This window comes from Ovis canadensis, chromosome 2 (assembly GCF_042477335.2).
Source record: "Ovis canadensis isolate MfBH-ARS-UI-01 breed Bighorn chromosome 2, ARS-UI_OviCan_v2, whole genome shotgun sequence".
Taxonomy (NCBI): domain Eukaryota; kingdom Metazoa; phylum Chordata; class Mammalia; order Artiodactyla; family Bovidae; genus Ovis; species Ovis canadensis.
Genome location: NC_091246.1, coordinates 36,725,482 through 36,750,920, shown reverse-complemented (window position 1 = coordinate 36,750,920; position 25,439 = coordinate 36,725,482). Strand labels below are relative to the sequence as shown.

The 25,439-nt window shown below is 42.1% G+C and overlaps 1 protein-coding gene across 1 annotated transcript in view; it reads right to left on the bottom strand.

The window, feature by feature from the left end:
• The window catches only part of RASEF (RAS and EF-hand domain containing), an 86,951-nt gene extending 63,284 nt beyond the window's left edge, over positions 1 to 23,667 (bottom strand). Inside the window, exon 1 of the mRNA XM_069573925.1 lies at positions 22,936 to 23,667. Coding sequence (XP_069430026.1) covers positions 22,936 to 23,366 — 431 coding nt within the window. The 5' untranslated portion in view covers positions 23,367 to 23,667. The remainder of the gene's footprint in view (positions 1 to 22,935) is intronic.
• Positions 23,668 to 25,439: the final 1,772 nt, after the last annotated feature.

Below are 25,439 nucleotides of genomic sequence, written 5' to 3'. Positions count from 1 at the left end.
ACGCTGTGGGTAATTGATAAACGTTAGCCACTGTTACAATCTGTTATTCTTTTTGACTCTTCTACTCAAATGAGTTAGACAGAAGTAGGTGGTAATTTCCTGTCTGCTTCTATCAATACATTGTGTTTTGGAAAAAGGCTGAAAGGAAGAAAATTGTGTGGTGTGGAAGCCCCTTGGACAGAATGTCGTCTTCTGGGACCAGTGCAAGGGAAACTGACAAATGAGAGTTGGGTCACACTTGAGGTCAGTCTGCAAAGCGTATATAGTCCAGGGGTCAGTAAATCTTTTCTTATAGCACCAGATATAAAATATTACCATCTTTTCTGTTACTACTTAACTCTGCTATTGTAGCATGAAAGCAGCCATAAACAACAATCAATGAATGAGCTTGGTAGTGTGCCAATAAAACTTTATTTATACTAACAGGCAAAGGGCCAAATGGGCCTTACTTTGATTCCTGTTATAGTCTATTAGCATAAGGCCCTAAGCACAGGAATGGGGATGGGGCAATGCCCAGGAAAATAAGCCTTTGCTCACATCTTGCCCCTAGGTCCATAACAAATTTTTTCATTTATGGACATCACATTATCAATGTGCTTATATATGCAGACCATAAACAGATATATGTGGGAATATGCACCTCTTTATTTCAGAATTCTTAACTTATAATGCACATCCACTCTCCCAATATTTCTCTTCTATGAATTTACCTCAAGTCAAGTCAAATGTAGGCATAATCTAGTAATGTTAGTGCAATTTAGCAATGTTAGTGTCCTTGCTACTGTGATTTAACCATTTTTAGTATGGTTTAATTGTATCATAATGCTTTTTATATTTGGGAAATAAATCCTTTTAGAATCCTTTTAGTAATGTTAGTGAAATGTTAGTGTATTATAGTTATTTTTCACTGAAAATGTCTATTTTGGCAAGAAAGAGAGGGATTGGGAAAAACTGAAGAGTGTCATCTCAGTTTCTATGCTAAATTTTCCCTTCAGATGACACATATCACCTTCTCAAGTTTGCCAGGAACAATTCCAGTTTAAGCCTGTTGTCCTGTATTCAGTCCACTTTAGTATTTATCATTTTGCCTTTTCGGTAATCAAAAAGTTACATTAACAGTAACTGTTATTATACTGTGCATTAAAGTTATAAACAGCTGTGTTAACATAAGCCAAGATGAGTTGGTAGATGTGCTCTTTTCACCTTTGTTCAGCTGGTAGTGAGACATCTGTGCAGTTGGAAACATTCTCATTAATGTGTAGCTAAATCAGAAGACAATCAGTGATAACTCATCTCTCCTTTCCTGAGTCTCTCTAGACACAATATAACTAAGATTTTCCTTTCAGGAGTGGGGAAACAGGAATACTCACTGATAAAACAAATTAAGCATAGGCAAGAGAAGCTGGAGACAGATCACTGCGACTGGTCTCAACGCTGATGGAGAACAATGGAGAGGGTTGCCCTGCAGGCCACCAGGAGAACCCGCCAGTTTGCACATGCACAGCACTGCAGGGCAGCCTTTCAGCCAAACTGACCGGAAACTAGGAAATTACAGGCACGGTGTATGTGGAATGGGTATAGAAAACAGAAGGGGGAGAGCCCTGCTACAGAGCAATAGACAGTAACTAGAGTGTCCTTGCTACTGTGATTTAACCATTTTTAGTATGGCTTAATTGTATTGGTAATGCTTTTTATATTTGGGAAATAAATCCTTTTAGAAGCAATGTCTTCACATAACAAAACTGCATGCCTAATGCACCAAATTTCCTGTCCTTAATAAAGATGCTGATAAATGTGTAATCTGCTTGAAATATTTAACTGTCCAAGATGGCCAAGAGGGGCCTAAGGAGATATGACAACTAAATACAATGTGGTGCCCTGGATGGAATGATGGAACTAAAAAAGGACACCAGGGAAAAACTGAGGAAATCTGAATAAAGTAGGGACTTTATTTGCTAATGATGTGTCAATATCATTTCAATGACTTTAACAAATATACTACACCAATGCAAGATGTTAATAATGGGGGAACGTGGATATAGGTTATGTACGAACTCTCTGTACTGTCTACACAATTTTTCTGTAAATCTGAAAAGATTCTTATTAGCGTCTTTAAGATTCTATAAGCTTAAAAAAAATGGAGAAGGAAATGGCAACCCACTCCAGTATTCTTGCCTGGAAAATCCCAGGGACGGGGAGCCTGGTGGGCTGCCGTCTATGGGGTCGCACAGTTGGACACGACTGAAGCAACTTAGCAGTAGCAGCAGCAGCAGCAGCAAGCTTAAAAATAAGCTTATAGGGGCTTCTCTGATGGCGCAGTGGTAAAGAATCCACTTGCCAATGCAGGAGATGCAGGTTTGATCCCTGATTCAGGAAGATCCCACATGCCACAGGGCAACTAAGCCTGTGGGCCATAACTACTGAGCCTGCACAGTGCAACTACTGAAGCCTGAGCACCCTAGAGTCTGTGCTCTACCACCATAATGAGAAGTCTACACAACGCAGCTACAGAGTAGCCCTCACTTGCCTCAACTAGAGAAAACCCTGTGCAATAACAAAGACCCAGCACAACCAAAACTAAATAAATAAAATATGAAAAAAATAAGCTTATAAAAAAGTCTGTCAACATTTATTCTCCATATGAACCAGAAGACACAAATATGAAGAAGCATCAACATCTTTTAAATTTACATCTTGTATCAAAATAAAATGAATTTGAAAAGGCCTATAATCTTGAAGCATCTATGTATGGGAAAACATTCATGGGTCTTCAATGGAGACAACTTACTTGATAAGTCTTGTCTCATAAAAGCTAAGAAACTTGTCAAGATATTTGTCAAAGAAAGTACTTTGAAGGGAGGCAAAAAATATAGAATTTGTGACAATCAAGGGCTGAAATGTTTACAGAAGTCCATATTTATACATGTCAATATCAAAAGAAAAATAGAATTGAGAATATCTTCCATTTTGTAGAATTTGCCCTAAGCTTATCACATAATTTGCTCTTAAAGTGCTCTGCCGTCCTTGTACAGAGAATAATTTTCTTAATTAAAATATTATGACCTTCAGAGAAGAGTCAATTGCTAATTCCAACAATTTCAAGTTTAATAATCATAAAATATAACTAAAAAAGATTACAAGCAATTTGATGGGGGAAAAAAGCATAATAAGGTCACACTGAAGAATATATATATTCTTCAGAAAAGTATTAGAGGTACACATGAAAAAGTAACTGATTAAAACACTTACCTATTTTCCAAAACTAACTATTCTGCTTATGTAATTTTAAAATATTCATGGAATTAACAAAAGATTTTCTTTGTGCTAATACACCTAAAATTTTTATGTTTTAGAAATAACTTTATTTTTTATTTATTAAAAAAGTTTTTATACAGAACTCTTTTAAAGGACAACATATATAATAAAAATAATTTGTCAGACAATAATATAATACTTAGATAATATTAGATAATTTTAAGTATATTAGTCCTTCTCATTTTATTCATAGGAAAATTCTGGTTTGAAACTCATTCTATGGCCACTCTACTTGCCTATCTCATTTCCTTCAACTTTCCCATTTTCTAAACACTGTTAGGTGCTCATAGTCCGAAGTATTTTGCACCATGCCCAACAAACAATACATAAATTTTCAACAAAGGAGACAAATGTATTATCTTAATTGATTTCACATCATTCCATCCCTTAACATTTCTTTTTCTTTCAATTTTTGAGACTGAAAAGAGTTGGGAAACAGCTTTATCTTTTAATATTACTCTTTGACCAAAACCCAAACTTTTTGCATTTCCTACCTAGAAACCAAACCCTGCTTATCAGTCAAGGCTCTTCCAAAAGTCACCTCTTCCATGAAGCATGCCCTGACTGATTCAACCACAAAAAGATTCTTCCCCTGCCACATTTTATCTGAAACTCTATGTACTGAGTTTTTTGTGGATGTCTTATATCTTTCCATATCTCTTGAAGCATTCAGAGATCTGACCAGCAACAGATCCTGCATGAATGAGTGAGTGAGGCTGGAGTCTGAGGAAGGAGGACACAGTGGGAGGTGAAGTGAAGAAGGTGGAGCTTTGTTTGGATCTGAGGCAGGCGAAGGACTCTGTCTTACGGAGGGCAAAGAAGACAGTGGTGAGGAGGGGACTTCAGGGTACAGGATCAGGAAGGAGACACACTATGGTGAATCTGATTGCCAAGCTGAAACAGGTCAATCCCCTTCTGAACACAGTGAGAAAAGAGAGATTCTAGAAAACACACCAGACTGCATCTGAATTCTACAGGCAAGAGGTTTCAAAATCTACACTCCTCTCCTGCTGGCTGCCTTTTGCCTTGACTTGATTTTCACCTTTTTGTTTTCACGTTGTTTACAGCAGGGGAAGTGTCCAATATTTGCTATGTAACATTTACTAAGAAAGCTGAAAAAGAGTCAGAAATGGTCAACTGGAGAAACTGTCCTGGGAGGATTTTTAATATTTCTGATATACAGAGGCCCCTTCAATTTCCTCCACCTCGGACTTGTGTTTTTGGGGGCTGAGGATGCTGAAATCAGAACTCCAAGCTGAGTGGGCTACAACAATGCTGTGAATTCCAAATATATTTCAAGAAATTAAACTAAGTATACATCTTAAACTTAGATGGCATATTCAAAAGCAGAGACATTACTTTGCCGACTAAGGTCCATCTAGTCAAGGCTATGGTTTTTCCTGTGGTCACGTATGGATGTGAGAGTTGGACTGTGAAGAAGGTTGAGTGCCGAAGAATTGATGCTTATGAACTGTGGTGTTGGAGAAGACTCTTGAGAGTCCTTTGGACTGCCAGGAGATCCAACTAATCCATTCTAAAGGAGATCAGCCCTGGGATTACTTTGGAAGGAATGCTGCTAAAGCTGAAACTCCAGTACTTTGGCCACCTCATGTGAAGAGTTGACTCATTGGAAAAGACTCTGATGCTGGGAGGGATTGGGGGCAGGAGGAGAAGGGGACGACCCAGGATGAGATGGCTGGATAGCATCACTGATTCAATGGACATGAGTCTGAATGAACTCCGGGAGATGGTGATGGACAGGGAGGCCTGGTGTGCTGCGATTCATGGGGTCGCAAAGAGTCAGACACGACTGAGCGACTGAACTGAACTGAAACAAAGTAATATTTATACTTAAGTTTATAAATACTATTACATATATATGTGAATTTCAAAAACATGAACTAAATCACATGATTTAATGAAGATCAACATGGACTTAAAAGATTGTATTACATAGATAACTCATCACCAGTTTCTACAGAAGATAAAGATTTGCTTGTCTTTCTAAAATCTCTCAAACTTCTTAACATACTCCAGAATCATGAGTTCCAAGAAAGAACTCATTTTCTCTCCTAAAATTAGCATATTCTGGGATATAAGTGTATTCTATCTGTTACCTCAGCAGTAAATTTATTTCTTGAATTCGTACTTTAACATACATTGAATACCTACTACTAACTACTGAATGACTGGCATTTCACTCTAAATTATTATTGATATTATAGAACTGTTAGGTGCATAAGCTATAGGCACATTTTCTTCAACAGTTAAATCTCGACCTTAAGCTTGAGTATACATCATACTGGCAAGAAGATCTGTTGGAGATTACACACGACCTACACTGGCCTTCTTTAAAGTTTTTCTCACAGGTTATAAGAATTTGCTCTGAAAATCATGTAATTAAATGAGAATTTCTTTTCTATTAACATGGCATCTTTGAACTATCTTAAAACTATTTGTAAACATTTAGTATTTTTTTAGTTATTGTATAAAAATATGACAGAAGAATTTTTAATCAACTTTTAGGATCATTGCCTTTACCTACCTACCTTGCTACCTAACCATCAAACAAAGATAAACCAATAATGGTCTTTCAGTCTCTCTGTGCAGAGATGGACCAAGAAATATTAAACTAAAACAAAATTAGTTGTAGAGCTTTTCTTACAAATCTTCTTGAACACACTTCCCCTTTAAAATAAAATGTTGTTGAGACTTCCCTGGTGGTCCAGTGGTTAAGACTCCCTCTTTCAATGCAGGGGGTATAGGTTCAATCTGTGGTTGGGGAGCTAAGATCTCACATGCCTCGCAGCCAAAAAAACCAAAACATAAAACAGAAGTAATGCAACAACTTCAATAGACTCTAAAAATTGTCCACATCAAAAAACCTTAACATAAAATGCTGACATCTTCAATTTCAACATTCCAACAGTTAAAACCCTTTGAGAGGTTCTTGGTCTCATTCAACAATGCCTGGGGTGTATTCTCCACAAGGTGGAAGTTTCCTGAGATTAGAGCCCACTGCTCATCAACTTTGCCATTCATTCCTTCCCTAGCAAACTGCAGGAAAGTTTAATTACTTTTCATTTGGTTTTCTGAAGAACTATAGGGTGATTTTCTGAAATGTGATTTTAAAAAATGGTAGCCAAAAATCCTGTTGAAGCGTGACTTTCTCACATTATATCAGGATCGGTTGCGCTGAAGAGAGTCCACTTTTGCGCTCCTAGAGCCACAGCCCATGAAAAAAGCAAATGACCTGCAGATCTACAAATCCTATCTCCTGATGGAATCTGACCTCAACCACTCAGGAGAGCCATGCAAAGAAAAACCAGTCTTAACTGAGTCATCATCTTAATTCACTGGTTCATTAGATCATGAAAAAGCAATTTCAGTCAGCTATGCATTTACATTTATTTCAGTTTATATTTTTCACCCCAAACTTTTATCCTTCCCTGTTTTCCAGGTCTTGTTCCTGAGGTATGAGCTACCCTCTCTCACCTACGTGGGCAACATCCCTTCTGAGCAGTACAAATGGCCTAATAGCTACAAAACAAAAATGGAAATAAATGCTGAATGATTGCTTTAAATACAAGTGATACTAAAGAAGGAGCTGTAAAAAGGTTATGATGATAATCCACGAGTGGCCAAGAGGAACCCACACAGCAGTAGTATCTGTTTACCCCCATGTACAGTTTTTGTAGCATTTCCCCAACACTCAAAAGAAAAAAAAAAAAGAACATTAAAAATAATTTGAATAACCAACCTTCGGGCTAGGGGCCCAAGATCCAGGTGCAAGCTTACATCTTGTCAGACGCCTGTGGATTCATCTCAGCTCTCACATGTATTCATAATAATATAAATGCACGTTTTGTGCTTACTTTTCTAGATGGTATAACTTCTACAAAGACAATTTAGAATTGCAGTGTCTACCCTGGGGTACTTTCAGAATGAACAAAAGGGGGCAAGGAGTTAAAATATAAATAAAAATGGAAAAAGAACACTACAAATAATAATAATTTTAAAACAAGGGCAGCATTCCAGCTATCTGAAACTCAGTTACCTGGCACCATAAAGAATTCAAAAGAGGACTGAAAATCAAGAAACTGTGAACAGCAACCTGTGAGCCACCTCGTCTTGGCCCAGGAATAACCTGCATTCAAAAGGAGGTTTTAAAACACAATTCTAGTATATCCGATCATTTTGCTTTTCTGCATCTTCAGCATACTAAGGTGCCCAGGAAGGACGGAAGGAAGGAGGAACTGACAGTGGTAAACTAACCTGGCAGCCTGACAGTAAGAACAGAAAATGCACACAGGAACTCAAAAAGCCAAGCTGAACTGCGATCCCCACAAATGCTGGGGACATACTACACCATAGTCCAGAATAAAACTCGACTCCATAATGATGACCCTGAGTTCGCAAGGAAAGCTGAAGTTATTTTGTGAACAGTTATTAAAAGCAAGGCATTGGGTGGGGGTTCCCTGGTGATCCAGTGGTGAAGAATCCGCAAGGGACACCGGCTTGATCCCTGGTCTGGGAAGATCCGACATGCCATGGAGCAACTCAACTTATGCACCACAGCTACTCAGCCTGTTGCTCTAGAGCCCATGAGCTGCAACTACAGAGCCCATGTGCCCTGGAGCCTGTGCTCCACAACAGAAGCCACCTCACCACAACTGGGGAGTAGACCCTGCTCTCTGCAGCTAGAGAAGGCCCACATGCCACAGCGGAGACTCCCCACAGCCAAAAATAAAAAAATAAATACATCTCTTTAAAAAAGGAAAAAAGAAAGCAAGGCATTGTGTGAGCCCATATGCTGACCAAAAGCTGTGTGACCGATGGCCCACCGCAGCACGATATGTAATAGCCACAAAGTAGAAATGACTCAAATGGCCATGAACTGTGAAGTGCATAAATAAGTTGCATCTTCACACAATGAATACTCTACAGCAGTGGGAATGACAAGCATAACATTGAGTGCGAGAAGCCAAACCACGTAATAAGGAAAGAACACATAGGAGATCAGGCCTGGTGGTCAGGGAGGGGCTGTAGTGATTGGAAGGGAGCACAGAGGCTTCTAGGTAACATGCTGTTTCTTTTTAAAGTTCTTTTTAAACATTATTATTTATTTTTAATTGGGGTATAATTGTACTACAACGGTATGTTATTTTTTGGAGGGAGAGGATGTATGTATATATAAAACTGATTCACGCTGTTGTTACAACATGCTGTTTCTTGATCTGGATTCTGTCAATGTGGAGTCAGCAAGCTGTACACCAAGCTCATGGGGAATTCAGTCACTAACATGTCACAATTCAGATTTCAAGTTCAGAGGCAACCCAAGACAAAAATTTTGAAGCAGGTGATGTTTATCTTTTCTACCTCAGTTCCACATGCTCTTTCTGGGGCTTTTCTATGTGTTTTTTTTTTTTTTAATTATTTTTACTTTTCTGGGGTTGTGCTGGGTCTTCACGGCTGCATGCAGGCTTTCTCAAGTTGCAGAGAGTGGGTGCTTCTCTCTAACTGTGATGCATGGGTTTCTCATCATAGTGGCTTCTGTTGTTGTGGAGCACAGGCTCTAGGGCGTGCAGGTGTCAGTAGCTGCATCTAATGGACACGGAAGCACAGGCTCAGTTGTTGTGGCACATGGGCTTAGTTGCTCCATGCCGTCTGGGATCCTCCCAGACAAGGGATCAAACTGATGTCCCCTGTACTGAAAGTGGATTCTTAGCCACTGGACCACCAGGGAAGCCCCTTTACCTTTTTACAGGAATTCTCGACCACATCCCACACTCTCACTTCTCATTTCTTTATCAGAGTTTAAGACATACAAATCACCCAGGGACCTTGTTAAAGCACAGATGCTTCAGTAAGTCTGTGGTGGGGCCTAGTGTCTGCATTGCTAGAGAAGCTCCCAGGGGTGGCCAGTGCCCCTGGTCTGAGGCCTCAAGCTTCAGATAAAAGACATGATTTAAAAACCAGTGTCTGCTGAGCTCCTGGGAGCAGAATAATGTCTGGTCCTGGGAATCTGAGTACGGAGCTCATCGCTTTCTAATGGGGGAAGTTTAGGACCTAGATCTGGTGGAACATTCTGGGCTTCCCTATGCCTCTCGGATTGCACCCCTGTTATTAAGCTACCAACTCAGGGACAAGAACTAGTAGTTGGGGACAGTAAAGTAAGAACTGTTCCTACCCTACGGAGTTTTGTACTGTTTCTCATTCAAATATCATCTTTGGACTTCTGAGCACAGTACTTTTCCCACAGCTTATGCAGAAGGGAGGGAGGAGGGGAGGGAATAAAGGAGGGGAGCAGGCAGTTCATTTGCCTGGGGAAGTATAGCAATGGTAAGTGCTGGTGTGACTTGCCAGACGACTGAGGCTGCTTAAATTCAAGATGTGTCTTCCATGAGGGGCTCAGTGTGGTTACAGACATTTTAATGAGTGAGATTGGAGGGTGAGCATGGAGGAGTAGACACCAGGGTGAATAAGCCCTCTTCTCCCAGGGGGTCATCTCGGAGCCATGAACACAAGGAGGCAAAGCCTTTCCTTAGCAGATAGAAAAGTGTTAATAAATTTTAAAGCTGCCCCAGAAAATTGGAAGTGTTTAGGCATTTGGAAATAGTACAAGGGGAATATAATGTATGTGGGATTTTTTTCAGATTTAAACAAATATTTGAAAATTTTCTAGTGTACATTTTGTAAGTTGGAAGCAATAAAAAATGCTCTCTGATGTCTCCAGAGGTGATTCACATAAAACAGGGAGTCTCAGAAACAGTATTTGGAGAACTTTTTTTAGTAGCTATGATGGTTAATTCCATGTGGCAATGTGGCTAGGCTGCAGTGCTTAAATACTTGGTTATACATGTCTGGATGTTGCTATGAAGGTCCTTTTTAAATTAAATTTATTTTAAATTGAAGGATAATTGCTTCATGAAGGTGTTTTGGACATGAGATTAACATTTCAATCAGTTAACACTTTGGGTACAGCAGATTACCCTCCAGAATGTGGGCAGGCTTCATCTAATGAGTTAAAGACCTTTAAATGAAGACTGAGTACCCCAAAGGACGAGGTAATTCTGCCAGCCCAGTGCCTTGGGGCTCAAACTGTTGTATCACCTCTTCTCTAGGTCTCCAGTCTGCTGGTCTACCCTGCAGATTATAGCCCTGTTAGCCTCCACAATGGTGTGAGCCAATTCCTCAAAATAAATCCAACCCTGCCCCCCTTGCTCCCCCCACACTCCCCATACTGTTCCCTAGCCACTACATCTTATTGGCTCTATTGCTTTGGTGAAGCCTACTAACACAGTGGCTTATATCACTGTATTTTCACTGGGGTTAATCACATAAACAAATGCACCAGCTTCACAGTGAATATATGCTAACACTGCCTAAAACAGTTGAATCAAAATTAAATTCAATAAGAACTGAATTATTATTCAGTTGTTGAATAAGAACCTTAATTTTAAATATTACTCAACAGAATAGGTCACTTTTTAATGGTCCAAATGCTCACATACAACATAATTTTATAATAATTCTCATCAGGGTTCATTAGGATTGTTAACAGCCTATCTAATAGATCTGTGGACTTCTGTGGACTGATATCTATTCGCCTGAACACAGCTTGTTCACTGTAATCTTTCGGCAGATAGGCAATGCATTATCCTTTTATTTATTTATTTTTTTTAATTTTTAGTTTTTTATTTTTTAAATTTTAAAATCTTTAATTCTTACATGCATTCCCAAACATGACCCCCCCTCCCACCTCCCTCCCCAGAACAACTTTCTGGGTCATCCCCATGCACCAGCCCCAAGCATGCTGCATCCTGCGTCAGACATAGACTGGCGATTCAATTCACATGATAGTATACATGTTAGAATGTCATTCTCCCAAATCATCCCACCCTCTCCCTCTCCCTCTGAGTCCAAAAGTCCATTATACACATCTGTGTCTCTTTCCCTGTCTTGCATACAGGGTCGTCATTGCCATCTTCCTAAATTCCATATATATGTGTTAGTATACTGTATTGGTGTTTTTCTTTCTGGCTTACTTCACTCTGTATAATCGGCTCCAGTTTCATCCATCTCATCAGAACTGATTCAAATGAATTCTTTTTAACCGCTGAGTAATACTCCATTGTGTATATGTACCACAGCTTTCTTATCCATTCATCTGCTGATGGACATCTAGGTTGTTTCCATGTCCTGGCTATTATAAACAGTGCTGCGATGAACATTGGGGTACATGTGTCTCTTTCAATTCTGGTTTCCTCGGTGTGTATGCCCAGAAGTGGGATTGCTGGGTCATAAGGTAGTTCTATTTGCAATTTTTTAAGGAATCTCCACACTGTTCTCCATAGTGGCTGTACTAGTTTGCATTCCCACCAACAGTGTAGGAGGGTTCCCTTTTCTCCACACCCTCTCCAGCATTTATTGCTTGCAGATTTTTGGATCGCAGCCATTCTGACTGGTGTGAAGTGGTACCTCATTGTGGTTTTGATTTGCATTTCTCTAATAATGAGTGATGTTGAGCATCTTTTCATGTGTTTGTTAGCCATCCGTATGTCTTCTTTGGAGAAATGTCTATTTAGTTCTTTGGCCCATTTTTTGATTGGGTCGTTTATTTTTCTAGAGTTGAGCTGCAGAAGTTGCTTGTATATTTTTGAGATTAGTTGTTTGTCAGTTGCTTCATTTGCTATTATTTTCTCCCATTCAGATGGCTGTCTTTTCACCTTGCTTATATTTTCCTTTGTTGTGCAGAAGCTTTTAATTTTAATTAGATCCCATTTGTTTATTTTTGCTTTTATTTCCAGAATTCTGGGAGGTGGATCATAGAGGATCCTGCTGTGATTTATGTCTGAGAGTGTTTTGCCTATGTTCTCCTCTAGGAGTTTTATAGTTGCATTATCCTTTTAGACCAATGTAAATCCTCTGGACTCATACACACAGAATCAATCTAACCCTCATTTCTGGCTTGGTGCCTTGCTTTAGTCTCCCATGAATTTGTACTCACGACTAGGACTGCTCAGACACGGTGCGTGTTCCTACAGCATCAATTAGCTTTCCCCTTCATTAGTAGGTGAATGATGCAGAACTGGAAGTTGCATTTCCCAGCATGTCAATGCTCTGCACCCAGGTAGCAGCCACCCAGTGCAAGCCCATTACCGCAGCTGAAGGCAGCTGGCTGCAAGTGGACACGGTGCTAGACATGATGCCCACTCCCTGGGGTCTTCTTGGCACAAACTGTCCACAAAATGGCCACTTGAGCATGCTCCATAATTGTAATACTCACGAGGGGATATCATGGCTGAACATTCCCATAAAATTTCCCCAAAACTAAAACTGAAGAGAGCGGTTGTTTTCAGTACGTGTGGTCGGAAGGAGCACCCAGAATGTGTCATTATCACAGATGTTTCTGCTTGGTTACCTAAACGTGACAGGTGTGAGTACATTTAAGGGGCAACCCTTGAGGGAGCCTATATTCTGGACTGATGCAAGTAGATATGAGACATAGAGCCTTTGTAGCTATCCAGATCGTTTACCTCTGTAAAAAAAGAAGTTTTACATTCTACACGTTTGCTTTTCTTGTGGTTAAGAAGCATGTAACATAAATCTACGTTCTTCACAAACTTTGAAGCGTACAGTGTTGTTGCCTACCTGCCTATTTTCATGCAGATCTGTAGAGCCTTTTCCATGTTGAACGACTGAAGCTCCATATAACACTGAACAGCAGCTCTTCATTTCCTAATCCCCCAGCCCCTGGCAATTACCATTCTACTTTCTAAAAGTTGTCTACTTTAGATACCTCATATAAGTGGAACTGTACAGTATTTGTCCTTCTGTGACTGGCTTACTTCACTCAGCGTAATGTCCTCAGGTCCATCTGGGTTGTCACATACTGCAGAAATTCCTTCTTTTTGTACAGCTGAGTAATATTCCACTGAAGTATATACCATATTTTCTTTATTCATTCATCTGTCAATGGGCATGTGAGCTGTTTGCACCTGCTGGCTATTGTTACTAGTGCTGCAATGATCATAGGAGTGCAGATATCTCTTCAAGATCCTGATTGCATTTTTTTGGGGATATACATGCAGAACTGAGATTGCTGGATCATATGGCAGTTCCATTTGTACTTTTCTGAGGAACCTTCATACCATTTTCCATAGTGGCTGCACCAATTTACATTCCCATTGACAATATACAAGGGTTGCGATTTTTGTATATTCTCACTAGCACTTATAATTGTTTTCTTGATAACAGCCAATAAGTGGCAATTTCCACTGCAATTAAAAAACTTATTTATTTTTAATTGATGGTAATTGCTTTACAGTACTGTGTTGGTTTCTACCAAACATCAACATGATCTGTTGCAGTTTTGATCTGTGTTTCTCTGATGATTAGTGATGAGCATCTTTTCATCCTCACAAAAATCTTTTTTGACTGAAGGAAAAAATATTCCAATAATGAAAGGATATACCACTATGTTACCAGAAAATATAACCTCTTATCACTAAATTCCCTTATTTTTATTCCATGCCGATTGATTTTTATCCATGTCTTAAATCTATGACAAATACTTTAGCTTCAAATGATGAGAAGGAAAGACATCAGGGTAACAGGTGTTTTGGACATCTCAGTGCTTTCAGAGCTCAGCCCTCTTCACCCAGGGACACACTTATCAGAGCAGCATAACTGGGAGATAGAAAATACTGTACAGTAGCATCTGATGAGCTTGAACTTGGTAACTGGGGAAAGTACAAGAACATGCAAGAGCAAAAAAGACAGTAAATATAGACTACCTTTGAGTCAAAATACTATCCCACAAACTTGGACAGGGAAGAAGCAGCATGGTTAAGGTTCTAAGCTAGAGTGCCATGGAACCACATGTTCATATCAACACGACCTTCAAAGCAAAGATCACATCTGACACTTGAACTTACCAGTGCACGTTGTCAGGCAGGAAACGGGCTGCAAACTGGGAAAAGTATCTTTCCCACTTTTGTGCTCTGTCCTTCACAGAGAACACAAAATTGGAAATTCCTGCATAAAATCTGGATATCTTACCATCCTTTGTAAGTTGGCTTCAGTGACAACACCAGGCCTACCTCCTGCATGGCAGCATGTGTGTCTATACTAGCAGATGATGCAGAGGTGGGTACTGGGCCCCAACTCCACTCCACTGGGTTGACATTACCTACCTAACCCCGGAGGCCTTGGTGTCTAGGAGCTCCCAGTCCATTACATTAGTCACAGTCCCCCAGAGGGACTGAGGAGATAATCTGATCAGAGCCGAGAGTCTCTCTTGTTGGAACTGTAACACTAACATGCAAGATAACTGCTTTGCTAAAGAGAAAAATAAACTCCCTGAATTTACTTCATTTGCTTGTTTCCTGACTCCCACTGAGAGCTGGACCCAGAATTTGTGATTTTCCCTCTTCATTACATTCCCTGGTGCCATCACCTCTGGAGAGAGAGCAAACAGCCAAGAAACTTTGATTTTTCGACTGGATACAATTTTAAAGCACCCAGTTTCTAGTGCAGTCCCAAGCACACATGGATTACAACAGTGTTTTAAATGAAACAGTGAATGAATGGCATAGGAAAAAGGCAAGAAGAGTTTCTTCTTTGGGCAAATAACAAAAATGATCCTAAGACTGAGAGCAATTTTAAGTTGAACTTCTTCCACAATATTGATCTTATGCCTTCAATTTATTATTTTTTAATTAATTAATTTTAATTGGAGGCTAATTACTTTACAACACTGTAGTGGTTTTTGCCATACATTGACATGAATCAGACATGGGTGTACATGTGTTCTCCACCCTGAACCCCTCTCCCATCTCCCTCCCCATCCCATCCCTCAGGGTCATCCCAGTGCACCAGCCCTGAGCACCCTGTCTCATGCATCGAACCTGACCTGGCGATCTGTTTCACATATGATAATATACATGTTTCAGTGCTATTCTCTCAAATCATCCCACCCTCACCTTTTCCCACAGAGTCCAAAAGACTGTCTATACATCTGTGTCTCTTTCTGTCTCGCATATAGTGTCATAGTTACCATCTTTCTAAATTCCATATATATGTATTAGTATACTGTATTGGTGTTTTTCTTTCTGACTTATATATAATAGGTTCCAGTTTCATCCACCTCATTAGAACTGATTCAAATGCATTCTTTCTAATGGCTGAATAATATTCTGTTGTGTATAGGTACCACAGCTTTCCTATCCATTCGTCTGCCGATGGACATCTAGGTTGCTTCCATGTCCTGGCTATTGTAAACAGTGCTGCGATGAACACTAGGGTACATGTGTCTCTTTCAATTCTGGTTTCCTCAGTGTGTATGCCCAGCAGTGGGGTTGCTGGTTTGTTTTATGCCTTCAATTTAAATGACGGACAAGACTGATATGCAATGAAAACCAGGGAAGCTAATGTTTTCCATTTTATATAGTTCTTGAGGATTTCAAGTTCTCAAGAAACAGTATTTCTTCCACTTAATAAACATGTAGTCCTTACTAAAGAAAATATCTCCTATGGATTCCAGAGGTGACATAAACATTGTTTATATCATGTTACTTAACTATGAACAAACATAAACCAGATATAAACTCCTTATCCTTACAGCTCCCAAGCACTTATGTGACCAACACATGTTTGGAGAATCAAGGGAGTGAGAATGAGCAACGTTTATTTAATCTGACAAGGGACACTCTGCTGCTGAAACTACAGCCCCAAAGCCAATAGCATCATGGTCCTGGAAGCCTGTGTGCTGCACTCTCCAGCCACACTGACAGGATCAAAACCCTGTTCCCCAATCACTTTTCGACTGAGAATGCAGACAACCCAACACTCTGTGTTGCTGGTCACCTTCAATTCACATGGACACGTCATCTACACCAGGCCCACAGCTGTGCCTTCCTCACCGCCCATGACAAGGAACAGAGTTCTGTGGACGCCACACTATCTTAAACACCACAGAGGCAGGTTCTGAAACAGTCAGTCAAATCTGTCATGTCACAGTCACCTGCTGCTGCTGCTAAGTCACTTCAGTCGGCAGCCCACCAGGCTCCCCTGTCCCTGGGATTTTCCAGGCAAGAACACTGGAGTGGGTTGCCATTTCCTAGGTGATCCCAAATCTGCTCAAATTAATTTGCTTTATATTATCAGATAATGATAACATAAAATGAAAACAAAACTGTTTAGTCTTCCTAGATTCCCAAGCACACATATAAAGACCCAAAGGTCCCCCAATTTGAGAAACTATCTTGCCATGAAATGTCTACATTTTGGAGATGTGCCTGGAGGCATTTTTCTGCATATATTATACTGCATCTCAGCTCCTTTGGGTGTCAAAAACTCCTAGGTATTCAAAAAGGTGATAATAAGCTCCTTGAAGGTCAGGGTCAGGTCTGCAAGGGAGTTTCTCTAGTGCCTGGGACACTGGCAGGCACATGAATACTGGGGGAATTAGAGAAAAATGAAAGAAACATGCCTGACCTACTGCATCTATATGTCTTGCTTTAATAAGGCATATAGACGAAGGCCTCAAGAGTTAAAATTCACCTCTCTCTTTTTATAATTACTCTGACAGAAGCAATTATAATTTGGAAGACCCCACCTATTTACCAGTTGAAGCAATGAAACTGGTTTTTTTTGAGGAACTAATACCAAAGAAATCATACATGTCATTCCATCATTACAACTTTCCTCTGGGAAACAGTGTTTACTTTCCATTTTATAACCTGATATGAGACTAACAGAGTTAGAAAGGAGCAGCCCGAATACCCATGATAAATTGTCTCTTCCCATTTCTTCCCTCCAACAATAGACTGTAGTCAGGTACAACTAAGCTTTAACAAGCTATATGGGAAGCAAGAAAGTATCTTGTGTGTATTCTCTTAGGAGAAAAATGCAGACATCTGAATCACCCTGGCACCCTAACCTCACCATCATCTAAAGGCTCTGCAATCAGCCTCTATGTTGCCATTCCAGGAAGATTAGCCAAATTTGGCTACTTCTGTTTTACAAATAAAATCAAATCATATAACCTGGGAAGAAATCCAGAAACAGGTTTTACATGCTCAAAGTGATAGGAGTAGCACGACTGAATTTCAACAGTGATTTAGGAGAGGAGTAAATGAAAAATTCAGGCTAAAAGACAAGCTAGAGGAGTCTGTAGTTATTGGAGAGTAGTCTTCCAATGGCATCCCGTCTTAGGCATTTTACTTGGTACCCACACCATAAGGGCAGAGCAAACAATTTCTCCTCAAAACGTGACAGCAGTGCTTTGAACAGTCAGTGAGATCTGAGTTCAGAGCAGCCCCCTGTCCTTATGGCCAAAGCTGGCAGTCCTCTAAGGCTGGGAAGGCCAGAATACCTTTCTGGGGCCAAGAGGCCAAAAAGAAACTACCCTGAGATGAAATTCCAATATCAGAACCAGAAGGGACCACCACCAGCAAGCAGAGCTCATAAAACGTAAGCCACACAGAGACGCCTGCCGGGCCCAGGAGTAAGGTTTGGAAGGTTCAAGGAAGGGCTGTGGTATTAACAGACAGGTTTCTCCCACTCAGCAGTAGGGTAATGACACAGATAACCCTGAAAAGAAAAAACAAAAAGCAACAGACAAGCAACAGTTAGAAACAAAGACATATATAATCTATATGGAGACATACAGACACATAAAAATATATAAAATATGTGTATTATACACATGCACAGGTGGGCTTCCCAGGTGGCTCAGAGGCAAAGAATCTGCCTGCCAAGGCAGGAGATGCTAGTTTGATCCCTGAGTTGGGAAGATCCCTGGAGAAGGAAGTGAAAACTCACCCAGTATTCTTGCCTGGGAAACCCGAGGGACAGAGAAGCCTGGCAGGGCTACAGACCATGGGGTCTCAAAAGAATCAGATATGACTTAGCATCTAAACAGCAACAACACTACACACACACACACACACACACACACACACACACACACACCCAGTTCTGAATGAAGAAAAGTCAGAAAATCTCTGGAAAGCTTGTGGCTAGCACTGATAGGCCCCAAAGTTAGCGCCAAAGGTAAGCATCACACACAGTCAAAAACATCTCTGAATGTCTTCCAGGACTGAGATCCAACCCACTCTGGTACCTCAAGGTTAGAGCAAATCTTTATTTCTGGATGAACACCGGACATGATTGGTCACATGAGTGACAAATATGTTTATCTTTAAACACTACAAACACCATCCAAAGCACCAGATGCTCACATATGGAAGATACATTTAAGAGCTGCGCTCAAGCAGAGAAGAGCTAATTTAACTCTCGCACCTCAAGCTGGCTCAGCGCCAGAACCACACTGAGTGGGAAGAGAGGGGAAACTGAGGCACTACCTAATCAGTCATCAGTGTCTCTCCATCTGCCTGTTGGTCTCCTGCCTCTTCTCACCCTGCCCTCCTCACCCTGGGTCTCCAGCCGTCTCCCTCTGTTTTCCTCTCTCCGTGCATCCCTCTCTCCTCTCCCTTTTCCATCTTGCCAAGCACCACATTGTGAAGTGGTGAAGTGGGCTTAGGAAGCAATGGCACTGTTACAAAAGAAGATGATCAGAGCCCTAAAGTGGACCCCAAGAAAGCGAAATGTAAAGGGAACTATGCCTCTGCCTACTGTAGCTTCGTCCTACACGTTAAGTGGGACTGGTTGTCAGCCGTTGTATTTCCACTTCATTTTAGTTGTCATCCTCATAGTTTGCTGAAGCAAACTGTTTTGATGATCCACATGACAGTTCACATGTGGGTAGTTTTGGTTCTTCTCAATTAAATTTCTTGTTTCTAAGTCATTCAACAAAAGACTTCTTCAACACTGCATGTAGAAAGGGCACAGACCATGTGGAACAACTGACCACGTGGGTCTAATTTTGGTGCCTGAACAAATCCCACCCTGACCCTGACTGGCAGGTCATCAGCTGTGCGAACACTTATTACACCAGAGGCACCCACTCTGGGTCTGCTCTAAATACTGTGGCAAAACTCGTGCCCATTCACAAGTCCATCGTGGTTTTGGTGCCAGCTGGACCCTTGTGCTTCTGTTTATGAGAATGTGGGGTTCTAAATTATTAATCAGTCCACAAATGCCACTCAAAATTTCTACAGATGGAACTGAGAACACTCTGAAAAGTTCTGGCTCTGACTAAACAAGAGAGATGAATTCCTGCCATGCCCTCTCCTCGGTCAAATGGTCAATGCATGCATGCACACACACACACACACACACACACGCACACACGCACGCACCTTGTATCCTTCTCTACTTGCCAATCTCAGGACACACGAGCTCTCATCAGGAACTTGCAAATGAAGGGAGGGAACCAACAAAAGAAATGAAGAGAATGCATACAGCATGAACTAACTGCATTCTCAGGATATGAAGCAAGGAATCAAAGAACACTGAACAAATATTTATTGAGTACCCACTGTGTAAAAACCTTCTTTTCACCAACATAATGCCTGTGGCCCCAGAAATTGGCTCCACTAGGTGGTTACAAGTCTGCTCTCTGTTTCTCCCCAGACATTCTCTCCCCACTTCATGAATTTTTCTTGGCCTGATGCAACCCTCCTTCTGGAATTCTCTTACATAACTACACTGCCTTGCCTGTTCTGGTTTCACCTACTGGCTGACCTTGTTCCAGCTTACTAGGAAATGGCAATGGCCCATCCTGACCCTCTGGACCATTTACACCTGTCCACCTCAGGTGAGCAGGTCACGCGGCTACTCGGGACGCTTCCCTCCCCAGGCTTGAAGGCAAAGACTCCCTCAGTTTTCGAAGGGAAAACAAACTTATGAGGGTATTAACACACATCCCAGAGACCATTTTTATTCTTTCACAATACAAATTATTTTTCTCTAATATCACAATTATCAATGACTGAGGAGTTTAACCCAAATTTGCTTAACATTGTCATCTAAGAGCTTGAATGATCTTTGAAATGGAAACCACCACCACCAGTTTTGCCTCTATAGGAACCAAACCAATCACTCCCAGTTTTGCCTCTATAGGAACCAAACATTCCTATATCTGATATCTGTTCTCAAATTGTACATGAATACTCCCCAAAGACAGGCATGGGACAGGGTGCTATCCAGAGGAAGATGGAGTGTCAGGTGGGAAATTAAGGCACCAGGTGAAATGGCACACTTTCCCAGAGAGACAGTTTTTCCTCTGGAAGAAAATATAATATTTTATGTTAAACCAAGTCACAAGATATTATACAGTAAAATGAACAAATACACGACTTCTTTTTTGAGATAAAAATTCAAAACTTCAGAGAAAGTTCCTGCTTGCTGGCAGTCTGTTGGGCTATGCCCACAATTCGCGGTGTGCTAAGTCGCTTCGGTCATGTCTGACTCTTTGCGATGCTTTGGACTGTAGCCCGCCAGGCTCCTCTGTCCATGGGATTCTCTAGGCAGTAATACTGGAGTGGTTGCCATGCCCTCCTCCAGGGGATATTCCCGACCCAGGGATCCAACCCCAGTCTTGTGCAACTCCTACACTGCAGACGGATTCTTAACCACTGAGCCACCAGGGAAGCCCACAGTACGTGGAGTTTCCTGCAAATAATTTTTCCACCTTCACATGCCCTCTAAGGAAATTTTTGAGAAATATTTCACTCACACTATGAACTTGAGGGCATGAACCACGGTCTCCTGCTCTTTGTCTCCAGGGACCTAGGACAGTATCTAAGACAGTGGTTGGCACCAAGGAGGCCCTCAACAATGTTTGCAGAATTAATTTGGCTAAAATAATGACAATGGCATTGTCAATAACAACAGATTTTTATCAAGTTTGAATGGGAGAAAGAGAAGGTGAACAGCTATATGAGGAAGTGGAATAGAAGGAACCCAATTTACCCAAACAGTTAATGGCTGCCATAGAAACAATCAGATGAAGCAACTCAGTTTAGTTCTTCAACAAGTACAGGAAGACAAATATTGTATTTGTTAATCTCACAGAGGGCAGGGGAGGGGCTTAGGACACAAGTCTACCAGGTGACACTGGTGCCATTAAATTTAATAGGTTCTCAAGAATTGGAAAGGCACTGTGATAAGAATAATGCCACCGATAATATTAAGTCCTGCTTGTATCCTGACCTTAACAAGATAATTTTGATCATTTAGAGGCTGAGTCAAATATCTGCTGCTGAGACTTGACAACTCTTAAAATTGGTTTTTGTGTGTGTGTATGTACAAAATATGGTATGGGTGTACCTTTTCTTATTCTTAATATTATTACCTTTTTTACCTAGCTGGACCCAAACCAAGTTACAGATGGAAGCTGATTCAAAGTATATACATATTTTTTTTTCTATTCAAAGTGTTTTTTTTTTAACTTCCCTGATGGATACACTGCATTTTCACTCATTTATACATAACAGGAAAGATGGGTATCACACCCACTTTCTCTACACAATTCCTCTTATACTGCAGTGAGTCACTTTCCATGCCCAGTATTCCCTGAACTTTTCAAACTGGAGGGACAAGAAGCTGGGCGGTGGAGGAAGTGAGAACTCCTAGCCCTGTAGGTGTAAGCTGTGAATGGGTGAGCCAGGTCACTGCTGCCTTCCAGAGCTATTTCCTTTCCTCAGTCTTCTGTCTCAGATATGTGAATTGCCAATCAAAATGATGCCTTTCAGATCTTCCCAACAATGACAGCCAGAGACCCATATAATTTCAATGAAAATCCAGAGAGCAGAAAAACATTTTATAGTATTAAGATGTTTGTAGCACCCAAGGAAGATGTGAGAATGGCTCAAGACATACAATGACTCGAAGCAGAGACAGATGCAAATTAATCTCAGTAAAACCTGAGTATCTTTCCCACCAAGTCCTGAACCTGCAGGGATCCCCTTTTGCCTGAAAAGTAACTTGATCCTATGCTATTTCTGTCAGAGCTACAAGAGTAGTTTATTGTGTGATTTAATAATTTTATTCTGTGGTATAAAAAGTGAGAGTTTTTCAGTTCACAACATCTGGGATCAAATATTGCTCTTTCAGCAACTGGACAAGTCCCTTAAAGTCTTTAGATCGAAATTGCTCCATCGATCAAAGATAAGAAAGTCCACCCTCAAAGTTATTCTGAATATTAAACGAAAGAACTTGTAAAGTGTTCAGCACGTAGCAGCGATGAATATTTGTGTGCAGCAAAATAAATGCACACCAAGGTTTTGTTTTCTACGTAGGAGAAATTACCAAAAACTACTATAGAGAATGCCAAATTGGCTAGCGGCCCGGTCACCGCTCGGGGCTGCCGCTGCGGGTGCAGCCTGGAGGCCAGGAGTAGGAGCCGATATAATCAAGTCGCCGAGGTTTGGGGAGCACTCCTAAACCAGTTTCTTGGAAGAATCTCCGGACGCTGCGGGTTTCACTCTGGCCTGTGTAACTAACAAAGTGCCCTTTGCAGCTGAGCGGATTCTCGTTCCTTAAAGGGTCTCATCTGGGAACAGTTAAAGTGAATCAATAAATGGAGACAAGGGAGAGACAGGATCCAAGGGGTCTGCACACTCCGAAGGTAAGGGGGAGAGACGGCAGGGTCCCGGGAAAGACAGGAAACACCACCACCACCTCCCGCCCTCCAAACCACACTCGTACCTGGGGATGAACTTGACCTCGTCCCCGAGTCGCGCCTGGAAGTCCTGCCAAGCCTGGCCGGAGCTCGCCGGGTCCCAGGGAGCAGCCAGAGCCGCTGCCGCGTCCTCGTCGCCCTCGTCCTCCTTGCCGGACCCGGGGTCGGACCCCACCAGGGCCGCGGCGGGCGCGGGCTCTCGCGGCCCCCAGCCCCGGCGTGGACCTCCGCGGCGGGCCCCGCGAAAGCCGCGCGCGAACTCCTGGAAGGTGATGGCGCCGTCGCGGTCGGCGTCAAGCCGCTGGAACACGGCCTCGGCGTCGGCCGGCCGCACGCGCAACTCCGCGCACAACGCGCGGAACTCCTCACGCTCCAGGCGCCCGGAGCGGTTAGCGTCGCAGGCGGCGAAGACGGAGCGTAGCCGGGCCAGCTCCTCCAGGTCCCCATCCGCCTCCATCCCGCTCGCGAGGGCTCCGGGGCGCGTGGCCCACCTCGGCTGCGGCGACGGTGGGGAGTCCGGGGCCACCTGCTGCCGCTGGGAGCTGAGGCGAGTTGGGCGAGTCGGGCAGGTTAGGCCACTGGCGCGGACGTCGGGGCGGGGCGAAGCGCCTGAGTGGGTCGGTACTGTGCGCTCCGACGCGGCTCCGCGCGCAGACCTGTACTGGCTCTGCCAGTCCCAGAGCCGTGCGAGCGCACCTCTGGCCACCCTCTGCCCACTCAGCAGCGCCTGCCGCGACTGAGAGCCTTGCGCGGCCGCACGCACTGGCCCGGAGGCGCCCGGCTCCGCCCAGCCAGGGAGGAGGAGCGACCGGCTCCGGTTCCCACGCTTTCGCGTGCAGGGCTCTGGAGCTTGGGTTTGGGGCTTCTGGAGTTGGGGGATCCGGTTGGAACTGGGGGGAGGCAGTAGCTTTGCCAGGCCCTTGGCGTAAACAGTGTTTGCTCGGGTAAATCGAGCGCTGGTATGAGGAGCTAACTACTGGATAGAAAGAGGAAAGGAAGGTTAGGGGTAGGATTGCAAATTAGTTAACGTTATGTGTATCTTATTATTTTCTGATTCTGGAAAATCGGTAAATATCTGTATATCCCAAACTAAAGTGTGAGATTTACCGGAAGACCCTGTTCTCTGATGTTACGGGCTTTCTTTCTTTCTTTTTTTTAAAAAAAAAAAACATTTATTTTTGACTGCACTGGGTCTTCGTTGCTGTGCGCTGGCTTTCTATACTTGTCAGGAGATGGGGGTTTCTCATTGCCCTGGCTTCTCTTCTTGCGGAGAACGGGCTCTAGGATGGGGGCTTAGTTGCCCTGGGCATGTGGGATCTTCCTGGACCAGGCATGGAACCCGTGTCCCCTGCCTTGGCAGGCGGATTCTCAACCACGGGGCCACCAGGGAAGTCTCATGGCCTTTCTTTAATGCATGTCGGTCCGACGTCGAGGTACAACTAATTAATGCACATTAGGAATCAAATAGATCTTCCAGATCCTCAAATCCAAGTAATTTTTCTCAGTCGTTGTCTCCTCAACCTGAGAGAAAATTAATAACCAAAATCTTTCAGGCAGCAATATTTAAACAAGGACTGAGGTATTAATAGCTTTTTTTTTTCTTAAACAAATCTTATGGAAATTAGGCAGTTGTATGTTATCCTTTGATCTTAAACATTTATTGCAACAGTGCCATTGTGGCATATTGGCTGCTTCCTGGGTATCAGATCTTTAAAATTCATCTATTTTTATCCTTAAAAAAAAAAATCTTGTCTTATTTCTGAGAGACCCTCACTTTGTCATATGACTTATGTGTATGTGTCTTTTGGTGATTCTCACAGCCTGTGAAAATGCATGTGGATTATTTTTACTTTATTCGTATAAAGTCCCTCCACTCTTAAGACTTTCTTTTATTTACTTTCACTTCTTTTAGTTATGATTCTGTATTTCATTTCTTTTCATTCTCAGTTCAGTTCAGTCACTCAGTCATGTCCAACTCTGCGACCCCATGGACTGCAGCATGCCAGGCTTCCCTGTCCAACACCAATTCCCGGAGTTTACTCAAACTCATGTCCATTGAGTCAGTGATGCCATAGCCATCTCATCCTCTGTTGTCCCGTTTTCCTCCTGCCTTCAATCTTTCCCAGCATCAGGGAAAGACTCTTTTCCAATGAGTCAGCTCTTCAAATCAGGTGGCCAAAATATTGGAGTTTCAGCTTCAGCATCAGTCCTTCCAATGAATATTCAGGACTGATTTCCTTTAGGATGGACTGGTTGGATCTCCTTGAAGTTCAAGGGACTCTCAAGAGTCTTTTCCAACACCACAGTTCAAAATCATCAATTCTTTGGCCCTCAGCTTTCTTTATAGTCCAACTCTTACATCCATACGTGGATGTGAGAGCTACTGGAAAAACCATAGCTTTGACTGGACAGAACTTTGTTGGCAAAGTAACGTCTCTGCTTTTTAGTATGCTATCTAGGTTGGTCATAACTTTTCTTCCAAGGAGTAAGCGTCTTTTAATTTCATGGCTGCAATCACCAAATGCAGTGA